General features: G+C 40.9%; 1 protein-coding gene across 13 annotated transcripts in view; it reads left to right on the forward strand.

Moving 5' to 3' along the window:
• Marchf8 (membrane associated ring-CH-type finger 8) overlaps positions 1–15912 on the forward strand; it is a 117130-nt gene that overhangs the window by 34727 nt on the left and 66491 nt on the right. For 8 of the 13 annotated variants that reach the window (XM_039107644.2, XM_063286106.1, XM_063286103.1 and 5 more), the window contains one exon: positions 14629–14799. The exons of 2 other annotated variants lie outside the window; for them this stretch is intronic. In XM_039107644.2, coding sequence (XP_038963572.1) covers positions 14707–14799 — 93 coding nt within the window. In that variant the 5' untranslated portion in view covers positions 14629–14706. 3 more of the 13 variants (XM_039107645.2, XM_017592645.3, XM_063286107.1) reach the window with 3 other exon arrangements.

The following is a 15912-nucleotide window of genomic DNA, read 5'->3' on the forward strand; positions in this document are numbered from 1 at the left end:
TAGTGGGATTACTTCAGGTTTCTCTTCATTTAGTTTAATGTTTGCTACTGGTTTATAGCAATACTCTATATTGCTTTTACTATGTTTATGTATGGGCCTTGAATTCCTGATCTTTCCAAGACATTTATCATGAAAGGGTGTTGAATTTTGTCAAATGCTTTCTCAGCATCTAATGAAATGATCATGTGGTTTTCTTTCTTCTTTGAGTTTGTTTATATAGTGGATTATATTGTTGGATTTCCATATATTAAACCACCCCTGCATCCCTGTGATGAAGTCTACTTCATCACGATGGATGATCATTTTGATATGTTCTTGGATTCGGTTTGTGAGAATTGTATTGAGTATTTTTACATTAATATTCATAAGTGAAATTGTTCCGTATTTCTCTTAGTTGAGTCTTTGTGTGATTTAGGTAGGTATGAGCATAATTGTGGCTTCATAGAAGGAATTGGGTAGTGTTCCTTCTGTTTCTATTGTGGAATATTTGAAGAGTATTGGTATGAAGTCTTCTTGCAAGGTCTAATAGAATTCTGCAGTAAACCTATCTGGTTCTGGGCCTGTTTTTGGTTGGGAGACTTTTAATGTTTGCTTCTATTTCTTTAGGTGTTATGCGCTGTTCAGATGGTTTATCCAATTCTGATTTAACTTTGGTACCTGCTATCTGTCTAGAATATTGTCCATTTACTCTAGATTTTCCAGTTTTGTTGAGTATAGGTTCTTTTTAGGAGGATCTAATAGTTTTTTGTTTCTTCAGTTTCTGTTTTGATGTTTCCCTTTTCATTTCTGATTTTGTTATTTTCGATACTGTCTCTGCCTGCTGGTTAGCCTGGGTAAGGGTTTGTTTATCTTGTTGATTTTCTCAAAGAACCAGCTTCTGGTCTTGTTGATTCTTTGTATAGTTGATTTGTTTCTAGGCTTTAGTTCACCAGCTGTGTCCTTGTGCATGAAGTTCCTATGAAACATTCCCATCTGTCTGGGCGGGCTTCAATTTTTTGATATTTTTTCCAATAACTTATTTGGCTAGATATTGTGGCACAGTCTCACAATTAGAAGACCTCCTGAGACAGAAACAAAATTGCTAAAAGTTCTAAGCATAAGTGTTCATATTGGTTTCAGGTCAGTCAGGACTCCTAACAAAACCTTATCTCAAGAGATAGGAAGGAAAAAATACTTTGTATTAACATGTGTAAACATATTTCTGTCCCATGTAGCATGTTTTCCAGCCCTTTGTTTCCTCGTTCATGTCTTTAAGTATAGAGTCAAATCAATACACCTTTGTCCTTTAAGACTTTTTAAGCATATGTAAGTTCTAGTTTTAGAAAGACATTTCTGTAGTTGAGTTTCTTAATAAATTCATATGTAGTTGAATTTCATTTTGTTTGTTTCATGTAAACTTTCTATCTATCAGAATTTACTCACTTATTTTGATACATTTGGATGTGCAGGACAGACTGTGGTAGGAGAGTCTCTTCTGTCACTTAATTCTAGGATTGCATTCAGGCTGTTCAGCTTGGCAGCACTGCCTGAACCCTCTGGCTATCTCACCAACCCACACAGAATTTATTTTGATGAATAAAATGTGTGAGTATTCATTTACTTTTTTTTCTGGATTATCAAGCTGTTCCAACCTCAATCATTGAAAAGCATAGCTTTCGATGTAATTTTAAGGTTGCTGCTTGTGTTGGTTAATGTATTCTTCAGTATGGTTTAGTCTCTGAGCGTTTCAATTCTTGTTCATGTTCCTTGCTGTTTCTCAATATTTATCTTAAAAATATTTAAATATTAAATAAAATCCATCTTATTGATTTTTCCCAACATTTTTATTTAGTTCACCTTGTTTTTTTTTTTTTTTTTTTTTATGGAGTTTTTTTTTTTCTTTTTTTTTTCTTTTTTTTTTATTAACTTGAGTATTTCTTATATACATTTCGAGTGTTATTCCCTTTCCCGGTTTCCGGGCAAACATCCCCCTCCCCCCTCCCCTTCCTTATGGGTGTTCCCCTCCCAACCCTCCCCCCATTGCCGCCCTCCCCCCATAGACTAGTTCACTGGGGGTTCAGTCTTAGCAGGACCCAGGGCTTCCCCTTCCACTGGTGCTCTTACTAGGATATTCATTGCTACCTATGGGGTCAGAGTCCAGGGTCAGTCCATGTATAGTCTTTAGGTAGTGGCTTAGTCTCTGGAAGCTCTGGTTGCTTGGCATTGTTGTACTTTTGGGGTCTCGAGCCCCTTCAAGCTCTTCCAGTTCTTTCTCTGATTCCTTCAATAGGGGACCTATTCTCAGTTCAGTGGTTTGCTGCTGGCATTCGCCTCTGTATTTGCTGTATTCTGGCTGTGTCTCTCAGGAGCGATCTACATCCGGCTCCTGTCGGTCTGCACTTCTTTGCTTCATCCATCTTGTCTAATTGGGTGGCTGTATATGTATGGGCCACATGTGGGGCAGGCTCTGAATGGGTGTTCCTTCAGTCTCTGTTTTAATCTTTGCCTCTCCCTTCCCTGCCAAGGGTATTCTTTTTCCTCATTTAAAGAAGGAGTGAAGCATTCACATTTTGATCATCCGTCTTGAGTTTCGTTTGTTCTAGGGATCTAGGGTAATTCAAGCATTTGGGCTAATAGCCACTTATCAATGAGTGCATACCATGTATGTCTTTCTGTGATTGGGTTAGCTCACTCAGGATGATATTTTCCAGTTCCAACCATTTGCCTACGAATTTCATAAAGTTGTTGTTTTTGATAGCTGAGTAATATTCCATTGTGTAGATGTACCACATTTTCTGTATCCATTCCTCTGTTGAAGGGCATCTGGGTTCTTTCCAGCTTCTGGCTATTATAAATAAGGCTGCGATGAACATAGTGGAGCACATGTCTCTTTTATATGTTGAGGCATCTTTTGGGTATATGCCCAAGAGAGGTATAGCTGGATCCTCAGGCAGTTCAATGTCCAATTTTCTGAGGAACCTCCAGACTGATTTCCAGAATGGTTTTACCAGTCTGTAATCCCACCAACAATGGAGGAGTGTTCCTCTTTCTCCACATCCTCGCCAGCATCTGCTGTCACCTGAGTTTTTGATCTTAGCCAATCGCACTGGTGTGAGGTGAAATCTCAGGGTTGTTTTGATTTGCATTTCCCTTATGACTAAAGATGTTGAACATTTCTTTAGGTGTTTCTCAGCCATTCGGCATTCCTCAGCTGTGAATTCTTTGTTTAGCTCTGAACCCCATTTTTTAATAGGGTTATTTGTTTCCCTGCGGTCTAACTTCTTGAGTTCTTTGTATATTTTGGATATAAGGCCTCTATCTGTTGTAGGATTGGTAAAGATCTTTTCCCAATCTGTTGGTTGCCGTTTTGTCCTAACCACAGTGTCCTTTGCCTTACAGAAGCTTTGCAGTTTTATGAGATCCCATTTGTCGATTCTTGATCTTAGAGCATAAGCCATTGGTGTTTTGTTCAGGAAATTTTTTCCAGTGCCCATGTGTTCCAGATGCTTCCCTAGTTTTTCTTCTATTAGTTTGAGTGTGTCTGGTTTGATGTGGAGGTCCTTGATCCACTTGGACTTAAGCTTTGTACAGGGTGATAAGCATGGATCGATCTGCATTCTTCTACATGTTGCCCTCCAGTTGAACCAGCACCATTTGCTGAAAATGCTATCTTTTTTCCATTGGATGGTTTTGGCTGCTTTGTCAAAAATCAAGTGACCATAGGTGTGTGGGTTCATTTCTGGGTCTTCAATTCTATTCCATTGGTCTATCTGTCTGTCTCTGTACCAATACCATGCAGTTTTTATCACTATTGCTCTGTAATACTGCTTGAGTTCAGGGATAGTGATTCCCCCTGAAGTCCTTTTATTGTTGAGGATAGCTTTAGCTATCCTGGGTTTTTTGTTATTCCAGATGAATTTGCAAATTGTTCTGTCTAACTCTTTGAAGAATTGGATTGGTATTTTGATGGGGATTGCATTGAACCTGTAGATTGCTTTTGGTAAAATGGCCATTTTTACTATATTAATCCTGCCAATCCATGAGCATGGGAGATCTTTCCATCTTCTGAGGTCTTCTTCAATTTCTTTCCTCAGTGTCTTGAAGTTCTTATTGTACAGATCTTTTACTTGCTTGGTTAAAGTCACACCGAGGTACTTTATATTATTTGGGTCTATTATGAAGGGTGTCGTTTCCCTAATTTCTTTCTCGGCTTGTTTCTCTTTTGTATAGAGGAAGGCAACTGATTTATTTGAGTTAATTTTATACCCAGCCACTTTGCTGAAGTTGTTTATCAGCTTTAGTAGTTCTCTGGTGGAACTTTTGGGATCACTTAAATATACTATCATGTCATCTGCAAATAGTGATATTTTGACCTCTTCTTTTCCGATCTGTATCCCTTTGATCTCCTTTTGTTGTCTGATTGCTCTGGCTAGAACTTCAAGAACTATATTGAATAAGTAGGGAGAGAGTGGGCAGCCTTGTCTAGTCCCTGATTTTAGTGGGATTGCTTCAAGTTTCTCTCCATTTAGTTTAATGTTAGCAACTGGTTTGCTGTATATGGCTTTTACTATGTTTAGGTATGGGCCTTGAATTCCTATTCTTTCCAGGACTTTTATCATGAAGGGGTGTTGAATTTTGTCAAATGCTTTCTCAGCATCTAATGAAATGATCATGTGGTTCTGTTCTTTCAGTTTGTTTATATAATGGATCACGTTGATGGTTTTCCGTATATTAAACCATCCCTGCATGCCTGGGATGAAGCGTACTTGATCATGGTGGATGATTGTTTTGATGTGCTCTTGAATTCGGTTTGCCAGAATTTTATTGAGTATTTTTGCGTCGATATTCATAAGGGAAATTGGTCTGACGTTCTCTTTCTTTGTTGTGTCTTTGTGTGGTTTAGGTATAAGAGTAATTGTGGCTTCGTAGAAGGAATTCGGTAGGGCTCCATGTGTTTCAATTTGTGGAATAGTTTGGATAATATTGGTATGAGGTCTTCTATGAAGGTTTGATAGAATTCTGCACTAAACCCGTCTGGACCTGGGCTCTTTTTGGTTGGGAGACCTTTAATGATTGCTTCTATTTCCTTAGGAGTTATGGGGTTGTTTAACTGGTTTATCTGTTCCTGATTTAACTTCGATACCTGGTATCTGTCTAGGAAATTGTCCATTTCCTGAAGATTTTCAAATTTTGTTGAATATAGGTTTTTATAGTAAGATCTGATGATTTTTTGAATTTCCTCCGAATCTGTAGTTATGTCTCCCTTTTCATTTCTGATTTTGTTAATTTGGATGCACTCTCTGTGTCCTCTCGTTAGTCTGGCTAAGGGTTTATCTATCTTGTTGATTTTCTCAAAGAACCAACTTTTGGTTCTGTTGATTCTTTCTATGGTCCTTTTTGTTTCTACTTGGTTGATTTCAGCTCTGAGTTTGATTATTTCCTGCCTTCTACTCCTCCTGGGTGTATTTGCTTCTTTTTGTTCTAGAGCTTTTAGGTGTGCTGTCAAGCTGCTGACATATGCTCTTTCCTGTTTCTTTCTGCAGGCACTCAGCGCTATTAGTTTTCCTCTTAGCACAGCTTTCATTGTGTCCCATAAGTTTGAGTATGTTTTATCTTCATTTTCATTAAATTCTAAAAAGTTTTTTAATTTCTTTCTTTATTTCTTCCTTGACCAGGTTATCATTGAGTAGAGCATTGTTCAATTTCCACGTATATGTGGGCATTCTTCCCTTATTGTTATTGAAGACCAGTTTTAGGCCGTGGTGGTCCGATAGCACGCATGGGATTATTTCTATCTTTCTGTACCTGTTGAGGCCCGTTTTTTGACCAATTATATGGTCAATTTTGGAGAAAGTACCATGAGGAGCTGAGAAGAAGGTATATCCTTTTGCTTTAGGATAGAATGTTCTATAAATATCCGTTAAGTCCATTTGGCTCATGACTTCTCTTAGTCTGTCGACATCACTGTTTAATTTCTGTTTCCATGATCTGTCCATTGATGAGAGTGGGGTGTTGAAATCTCCCACTATTATTGTGTGAGGTGCAATGTGTGTTTTGAGCTTTAGTAAGGTTTCTTTTACGTATGTAGGTGCCCTTGTATTTGGGGCATAGATATTTAGGATTGAGAGTTCATCTTGGTTGATTTTTCCTTTGATGAATATGAAGTGTCCTTCCTTATCTTTTTTGATGACTTTTAATTGAAAATTGATTTTATTTGATATTAGAATGGCTACTCCAGCTTGCTTCTTCTGACCATTTGCTTGGAAAGTTGTTTTCCAGCCTTTCACTCTGAGGTAGTGTCTGTCTTTGTCTCTGAGGTGTGTTTCCTGTAGGCAGCAGAATGCAGGGTCCTCGTTGCGTATCCAGTTTGTTAATCTATGTCTTTTTATTGGGGAGTTGAGGCCATTGATATTGAGAGATATTAAGGAATAGTGATTATTGCTTCCCGTTATATTCATATTTGGATGTGAGGTTATGTTTGTGTGCCTTCATTCTCTTTGTTTTGTTGCCAAGACGATTAGTTTCTTGCTTCTTCTAGGGTATAGCTTGCCTCCTTATGTTGGGCTTTACCATTTATTATCCTTTGTAGTGCTGGATTTGTAGAAAGATATTGTGTAAATTTGGTTTTGTCATGGAATATCTTGGTTTCTCCATCAATGTTAATTGAGAGTTCTGCTGGATACAGTAACCTGGGCTGGCATTTGTGTTCTCTTAGGGTCTGTATGACATCAGTCCAGGATCTTCTGGCCTTCATAGTTTCTGGCGAGAAGTCTGGTGTGATTGTGATAGGTCTGCCTTTATATGTTACTTGACCTTTTTCCCTTACTGCTTTTAATATTCTTTCTTTATTTTGTGCGTTTGGTGTTTTGACAATTATGTGACGGGAGGTGTTTCTTTTCTGGTCCACTCTATTTGGAGTTCTGTAGGCTTCTTGTATGTCTATGGGTATCTCTTTTTTTAGGTTAGGGAAGTTTTCTTCTATGATTTTGTTGAAGATATTTACTGGTCCTTTGAGCTGGGAGTCTTCACTCTCTTCTATACCTATTATCCTTAGGTTTGATCTTCTCATTGAGTCCTGGATTTCCTGTATGTTTTGGACCAGTAGCTTTTTCCGCTTTACATTATCTTTGACAGTTGAGTCAATGATTTCTATGGAATCTTCTGCTCCTCAGATTCTCTCTTCCGTCTCTTGTATTCTGTTGGTGAAGCTTGTATCTACAGCTCCTTGTCTCTTCTTTTGGTTTTCTATATCCAGGGTTGTTTCCATGTGTTCTTTCTTGATTGCTTCTATTTCCATTTTTAATTCCTTCAACTGTTTGATTGTGTTTTCCTGGAATTCTTTCAGGGATTTTTGCGATTCCTCTCTGTAGGCTTCTACTTGTTTATTAATGTTTTCCTGTGTTTCCCTAAGTGTGTTCATGTCTTTCTTGAAGTCCTCCAGCATCATGATCAAATATGATTTTGAAACTAGATCTTGCTTTTCTGGTGTGTTTGGATATTCCATGTTTGTTTTGGTGGGAGAATTGGGCTCCAATGATGGCATGTAGTCTTGGTTTCTGTTGCTTGGGTTCCTGCGCTTGCCTCTCGCCATCAGATTATCTCTAGTGTTACTTTGTTCTGCTATTTCTGACAGTGGCTAGACTGTCCTATAAGCCTGTGTGTCAGGAGTGCTGTAGACCTGTTTTCCTCTCTTTCAGTCAGTTCTGGGGACAGAGTGTTCTGCTTTCGGGCGTGTAGTTTTTCCTCTCTACAGGTCTTCAGCTGTTCCTGTGGGCCTGTGTCTTGAGTTCACCAGGCAGCTTTCTTGCAGCAGAAAATTTGGTCTTACCTGTGGTCCCGAGGCTCAGGTTCGCTCGTGGGGTGCTGCCCAGGGGCTCTCTGCAGCGGCAGCAACCAGGAAGACCTGTGCCGCCCCTTCCGGGAGCTTCAGTGCACCAGGGTTCCAGATGGTCTTTGGCTTTTTCCTCTGGCGTCCGAGATGTGTGTGCAGGGAGCAGTCTCTTCTGGTTTCCCAGGCTTGTCTGCCTCTCTGAAGGTTTAGCTCTCCCTCCCACGGGATTTGGGTGCAGAGAACTGTTTATCCGGTCTGTTTCCTTCAGGGTCCGGCGGTGTCTCTGGCAGGGGTCCTGCCGCTCCTGGGCCCTCCCCCACGGGAGCCCAGAGGCCTTATACAGTTTCCTCTTGGGCCAGGGATTTGGGCAGGGGTGAGCAGTGTTGGTGGTCTCCTCCGCTCTGCAGCCTCAGGAGTGCCCACCTGACCAGGCGGTTGGGTCTCTCTCTCACCGGGTCTGGGAGCAGAGAGCTGCTGCGGGCCGTGATCCGCGGGTCCACCTTGTTTTTTAATATATGATTTTATGATCATTCTTCCATGTGAATTCTGTCCTAGACTTTGAGTTACATTTTTTTTTTTTGTAAATTTCACAGCATGCACTTCAATCCCACTCATCTCCTCCCCCGTGTTCCTGCTCTACCCTTAAAACCTCCAGAATAACAGTGAAGAAAAATCTCTGTGGAAACTGTAGTTTGTCACAGTGTGTCTCACATTGTAGCCTTTTGTCCACACTTCTTTGCTTGCAAATATTCATTGCACTGACCTTTTGGTCTAGTATGAGGCCTCTGACTTCTGCTATTCTATCAGTTCTGGAACCTTGTTCAGACTCCTCTCAGATATCCTGTCGATGCCTTCATCGAGATCCTGTAGTTTTGGATCTGCAGGACTGGCCCTTTCAAGCATTCCAGCAGTTCATCAGTGTGGTTGATGTTGGGGTTGGTCAATTCAAAGATGTAGATCTGGGCTTGAGAAGTATCAGGGCTGGTGAGCCCAGTGGCTTCCCTGCACTGTCACCTGACTTGGGGCTGGTTCACCAGCAACCCTGAAACCAGAGCCAGATCTCCCCTGCTCCTAGGCGAGGTCCAGGGCCTGTTTACTTGAGTTCTGCAGCAGGTGAAGGTCAGGACTAGCATACCTGTCCCCATGACCCTGTGCCCGTGGTCTCACCTGCCATAGGTGGCAAGGGGTGAAGGTCCAGGGAGGGCATCTCTCCCTTGACTTGCTGCCATGTGGCAGACAAATTTTGGGGCCAGCTTTCCCATCCTCAAACCCTTGGGGCTAGCTCACTCATGCCCTTGCTGTCAGGGTCAGCTCTACAGTGCTTCCTAGGTGAGGTTCAGGGCCTGCTGTCCCAAGTGCTGCAGCAGGTGTGGAGTAGGCCCCGATTTCCTGCTCTCATGACCCTATCAGGGCCAACTCCCTGACCTGCAGTAAAAAGTAGGGAAAGGGGTCTCTCCTTCACTGACTCCATCACACTGCAGACAGGAGGCAGGACTTGCTTTCCATACTCACACCTGTAGGTTGTTATTTTGACCTGTTCACAGCACGTTGTTTGAGTGAACGGAATCTTGCATTTATCTCAGCTGTCTGGAGAAGTATGTAGCAGTTGGGTTGTTCAGCCATGTGGGTGTTCTCATGACCAGGCCATTGTACTAGCGCTCTCGGTTTATTGTCCTTGCTCTTCTATCTCCGTGTCAGCAGGATTGGAGGCCCAAGCTTTATGACTCTTAAGTCTAAGAAGAAAGGTACATAAACCAATGATGGAAAGGCAGACTGTGCCAACAAGTCTGCTGGTAAATGTACTGCTTGGGCCTGTGTGTGCACACGTGGAAACAGTTATTTGATTTTCATATTTACCCTTTTTAACTGGTGAGGGGTTAATACCTTTATCTTTTACAAACAGGAAATAGTGGTTTAGAACTTCACCGTTGTTCCATACCTCTCACAGTTGGTGCCAGGACTTGAACTTTGATTTCTGATTGCTGCTTTTGTACTCTTTCCCTTGTCCTTTGAGGTGGAAGGGAAGGAGAAGAGTGTTCATCTCTAGGCCCTCTGGAAAAACTAACTAGGTATAACAAACACAAAAGGAAAATTAAAATGTTTTTCATAGTTCACTTATTTCCTTATTTATTTATTTATTTATTTATTTTTTTACAAAATAGCTTTATTGAGATTGTTTACATGAATTACAACTCACTGACTTAAATGGGTATAATTCATTGCTCATGGATTGTGTGACTTCACCACAGACACTTTCAGATCATGCTTATTACTCTAAGGAACAGCCTGTTTAAGCAATCACACACTCACATTTCCTGACTTTCACTAACCCTAACCCTAACCCTAACCCTAACCCTAACCCTAACCCTAACCCTAACCCTAACCCTCGACAAACCCAGCTGCCTACTGTCTGTTGTCTGTGTACCTTTACCTATTCTGGATATGTCATACAAATGCTATCAAGTGTTAGTCAGTCCTTTCTGACTGGCTTCACTTATTAATTTTTTGTTAAAGTTCATTCATATTTTTTATTGATGACTATGATTCAAGTGAATGGGTATGTACTGTAGCTTCTTAGCAGTTGATGGATTTGGGGGTTGTTTCTACTTTATGCTGTTATGGAAATGTAGTGTCATGAATAAATTTAGGGGCAATGTTCTTGAATAGGGAAGATATTTTCATTTCTTTTGATGTGTATTCCTAGAAATGGGTCAGATGATTACATATCTATTATCTTGAGAACTAGACTTTCTCAAAGCAGCCACATGCATTCATTCTCGCCAGTAGCATCTGAAGGTGTCAACGTCAGCATGTCTTACTAATGCTTGTCTGTGTGTCTTCCGTTAGGACGCAGTTAGAGCAGCGCCTGTGCCTTTGCCTTTGATTTGCACGTCCTGATTCCTGACGATGCTGAGTAACCGTGTTTTCACTGGGTACTTTTTTTTTTGTTACTGCATTGTGAGTACAGGATTCTTGATAGATATACAATTGGCAAACATTTTCTTCTATTTTGTGTTTGTTTCTTCTTCCATCAATTTCTCCTTTCCCCTGTTTTGTTTCTAAGAGAAAAGGTCTCACTGTGTATAGCTCATGCTGACTTTGAACTCCTGATCCCTTGCCTCCCTTGTGCTGAGTTCTGGGATTCAGACGAGAGAGAGAGAGAGAGAGAGAGAAAGAGAGAGAGAGAGAGAGAGAGAGAGAGAGAGAATGAGAATGAATATGAATGAGAATGAGAATGAATATGAACCCAGGGTCTTGCATGCTATGCAAGCACACCATTGAGCTGCACATTTAGCTCCACTCCTCAATTTTATTATGGCAGCTTTCGAAGCACACACAACATTAATTTGACAATTTCTTGTTTTTCTATTGTTTCTTAGTGTGAGGAGGAGATCCAAGTTTATTCTATTTTATTTTTTGCATGCAGCTGACCAGTTGTCCTGGCATTCTGTGTAAAGTATCTTCTTTCCGCTATGGAAGTGAAATCTTGTTATTCTATTGACAGTTATTTGACTATAGATAGATGAGTTTATTTCTCAACTCTTAATTTCTGTTCTGTTGATTTCCAAATCTATGTTTCAATATGTCTTGATTACTGAGCCTTTGAAGTAAGTCTTGAAACTGGAAAGTATGAGTCCTCAGACTTTGTTCTTCAAGCCTGCATTAGCAGTCTGAGTCCGTTTAATTTGCATTTTCATTTTGGGATCACCTTGTCAAATCTATGCCAAACAGTAGCTCAGATTTTGATAGGGATTACTTTGATTCTATAGATCAGACTGAAGAGATCTACTCCCCACCCCTACTCCCCACATACACACACCCTTGAGGTAGTAGGGATCAAACCCATGACTTTCCTAATACTTCACAAACATTCTGCCATTGAGCTAGAACCCAGCCTGTGAAAGTTATGATAGTGTGCACGCTCCTGTTCATAAACTTGGTGTTTCTTCTTGACTCAAATTTTAGGAGGCCAGTTCCTCTAGATACAGATGTTTCAGCTGGCTTTGATTTATATCAGTGAAATTCAAGTCTGCATTTAGATAATCAGGCACAATGCCAAGACTAACTATCCATCATTAAAGAATTGAATTGTATAAAATAGGTACCTGTCTTATACTTTCTTTCACATGATCCTTCATGTACATAGCAGCATGGCCTGTTTGATTGTTTATAAATTAATGCTTATTTTAAATAGTATTGCTTCTGACAAACTTCCAGGTCCATTACCAGGAAATGGTGATACTTGTCAGAGCAGCTGGAGTGACTGTAAGGAAGGAGGGGCCTTGGAAGTTGCAAACATTCTGACTCTCTTGTTTTCTCTTTGGTATAGTCTTTCCTAGGCTTGTCATGAGCACATACTAGTGATGTAATAATGGTGATTATATCAGAAGCACCACAGATAGCTACTGGCATGATAGGTAGTGGGCTTTGGGCATAGTGAGTTTAACTACTTATTCTAAGAAGCCACCTGGAATTTGTCATCTGTGACTTTAATGCATTGGTGATGAAAATGCTGCTCACCATTATTGTGATATTCCAGAGCGTCAGCAGCTCAATAGTATGTGTGCGCCTCTTGTGTGGGAGAGTGCTTGGATATAAACACGCAGAGAACATTTGTAGGGCACAGTGTTACTTCTCTACCAGCTTCATCGGGGCCTGAAGACCAGTAGGGGAAGTGTAATGCATAGATACTGCAATCTACTCTATTTTCTTACTTTTTGATTATCAGTGATCATTTGCCTAGTATAAGATGAGCCTTTCTGAGTAACGTCCTTGTAGCTCCTTTCTTGTGTGTTGGTCTGTAACCATTCCTCCTTTCCCTGTTGCTTTATGATCTGATCTGTGTGCAGGCATGGCTAAACCATGCACAAGCCCCATATCTTCTGCCTGGCTACTGACACTGTAGGAGTTGAGCAGCCCCACAGACACTGCTGTTTGAGAGAGGAGTTTTTAGGGAGGTGGGACAAATATTTGTCAAATGTGGCCTTAGGGTGCTCTGGCCCTGTTGTCTACCCTCCCTGTTCACCACCACATGCCCAACACATGGTTAACAAATGAAGGACCCCCAAATTAGAGACATTCTTTTGGTTTAAAGCTCTGTCCTGCCAACATTGAAATGGTATCATAAAACATTACTGCCATGAACATGGAGAGTTTGTATGGAGCTGTTTCTGTAGGAGCAGCAAGACAAGAGAATGGGGAGGAGAGAACCCATAATTCGATTACTAACAATGGGAACATATAGAAAGTAAGCAAGTATATTTGGTTATGTAAGACAGCTTATATAGACATTGTTAGTTTACATAAAGGCAGCCTTCTCAGGGTCTCAGGAATGGCTATGATGACCCACGTCTTCCCTGAGAAGCCATAATTGAGCTGTAAGTCATGGGCAAAATCTATCCTGCCACCTGTTTTTGCAAATCTATTTTTATTGATAAATAATGTCATGGTTTATTTCATTTTACCGTAACAAAATATACCCAAGATTGGGCATTTTATTTTACTTTTTATTTTTAAAAAAGGTTTAATTAGGCCACAGTTCTGGAGATACAAGCATTGGCACTGGCTTCTGGTGAGGCCCCTGGCTGTATTGTAACAGGCTAGATTTCATCACAGGGTTGGAGAGGGAAACAGTGAGGAGAGAAGGAAAGAAAATAATGGAGGGAAGAGAAACAGGGTGAGCTGGAAGCTTTGTAACAGCAGTTCTTGAGCTCACTAATGAGATAACCTCACTTCCAGAAAAACATTTGTCCTCAAGACTTATTCTTAAAGTATCAAACTTGCAGTGCAGGCAAACCATAGTGGACAAGCCATATCTAAACCAGAACACAGTGCCATTCCTGTTTATTTACCCATTAATCAATGGCTGCTTTCGCGGTATACAGTGGAGTCAAGTAACTAGAACAGTCCTACAATGCCCGAAATATTTATCTTGCCCTTTATAGGAGAAATTGGCCAACAGCTGGTTTGAGTAATCTAGACTTTTGGGAGGTCATGCCTGAACCATAGATAATTTCAATTTCAGACATTTAAAACCTCAGTGTTGCCATTATATGAATTTGAGGTCATTCAGATGGACTGACTGACTTCTTTCCTTCCTTCCCTCCCTGTCTCCCTCTCTGTGTCTCCCTCCCTTTGTCCCTCCCTCCTGTCCATCCTACTCCCCCCACTGCTTGCTTGCTCTCTCTCTCTCCCTCCCTCTTTCCCTCTCCCCCTCTCTCTTTTTATTATTATTATTATTATTATTATTATTATTATTATTATTATTAAACTTTACACTAGGGATTGAACCCAGGGTCTTAGGTATATTGACAAGCTCTACCACAGAATTGTCACTTGACCCTAAGACATCAGTGGTAAGTTTGCTCTTTTTGTGTGTGTCTAATGTTTGTTTTAAGTTTTATTTTGTTTTGTTTATACAGGATCTTACTATGTAGATCAAGCTAGTTTCAAGTTTGTAATCCTCCTGCCAAAGGTATTAGTTTTAAGGAAAGGTTTTTATATCAGGATGAGGTTTGATATTCAGGGGAACAGACAGGAATACTTGCTCATGAGCAAAAATTTAACTTCAGAAGTAATATAATGAGACATTGTTCTTTTATAGTCACGATGACAACAAAAGACTGCTCTGTGACCCTGCTTCCTTTTCAGACTGACATTTTAGTACAAGAAACAAATGTAGTGCTCCCTAGTCATTTTCTGTCCCTTTTGAAGACCAAGTATTTGGTCAGAATAATTTCCTCAAATTAACAAAGTGCAGTCTTACTGTTGGAAATTAGAAATTTTAGCTCAGCTCTGTTTCTTTTCCTCTCTCTCAGCTTGAAGTCAATGGCCCAAAATGACTCTGCTAGTGGAGACTCACTTCCGTAAGGAGGAAAACCAGGTCAGAGGTTGGGATGAGCATGCCACTGCACCAGATCTCTGCCATCCCTTCTCAGGATGCCATTTCTGCTAGAGTCTACAGGAGCAAGACCAAAGATAAGGAGCAGGTAATGTGAGAACTTCTTCAGCGCCTTCCTGGACCCCCAGGTAGCTGTGGCCAGACACTGGCTGAGCAGCTGTTTTATTTTGAAAGCAAAAATATGGCAGCGGGGAAGCCCTGGCATCAGGAGCACGAGGTGGCAGTCTCATCATTTCCATGCAGGAAGCAGAGAAAACACTGCTGCTCGGATCACTTTCTCTTCTTTATTCTTAGATTGGTTGTCCCACCTAGGTTAACTGAGTCTCTAAACTCTGTCACAGACACACTAATAGCTCCGACTCGTAGGTGATTCTAGATCCTGTGGTGTTTACAGTCAGTGTCAATCACCCACACAAGTACATCATCTGGATCCTTGTTTTTCATGTGTATTTCACATGCGCCCCATTTGTAGCAATGGTGTGAGCATGCCATGGCCCGCCCACCAATAAGATAAAGTGGACTGCTTTGGAGAGCTGATGCTCTTCCCCATGTGGATTATTTTATTACAATGTCCTCAACTGTAATCTAGAATAATCCCTGAGCCCTGAAGGGCTGGTTTCCTTGGAGATGTGCCAATGAGCACAATGAGAACACAGCTGGCTGTGTTCAGAAGCGATTGTCTTCTGCAGGTTTCTGGGTTCTGAGGTTTTGGCATAGGCTTCTTAGCGTCTTAGCTATAAGTGACATGCTGGTCTCAGTTGGCTAAGTGTCCTGATCATGTGTTACACATTCCTGAGAGGAAGTTCTTTAGAGTTTCAAAACAAGATGCAGTGTATAGATGCATTTGAGCAAAGATTAGGACTTGTTACTGCATGTAGGAGATTATAATCAGCCTCTCTCTGTTACCACCCTCTGACGGTCTGCCTGACACATCGAAACATTGGTCGGATAAGGTCAGTGATGGAGGGATTTTAGGACTTCCCATATAAAATGGGTTTTCTACAGTAGTGCCAAGCTAAGGGGAAAGGAGAAGGCAGAGTGACTCAAGTTGAGAAAACCACAAGGTCAACCCAAAATCTTTAGATGCAATTTGTGACGTGCCTGTCCTGAGAGTGAAAGAGAAGCTCTGCAAAGGTTCTTCCTCCTCCTCTTCACTGAGGTTCTGGGAGCCGCAAAGATAAGGTCTTTATCTTTGGTTATA

The sequence above is a fragment of the Rattus norvegicus genome, chromosome 4 (genome assembly GCF_036323735.1).
Source record: "Rattus norvegicus strain BN/NHsdMcwi chromosome 4, GRCr8, whole genome shotgun sequence".
Lineage (NCBI taxonomy): Eukaryota > Metazoa > Chordata > Mammalia > Rodentia > Muridae > Rattus > Rattus norvegicus.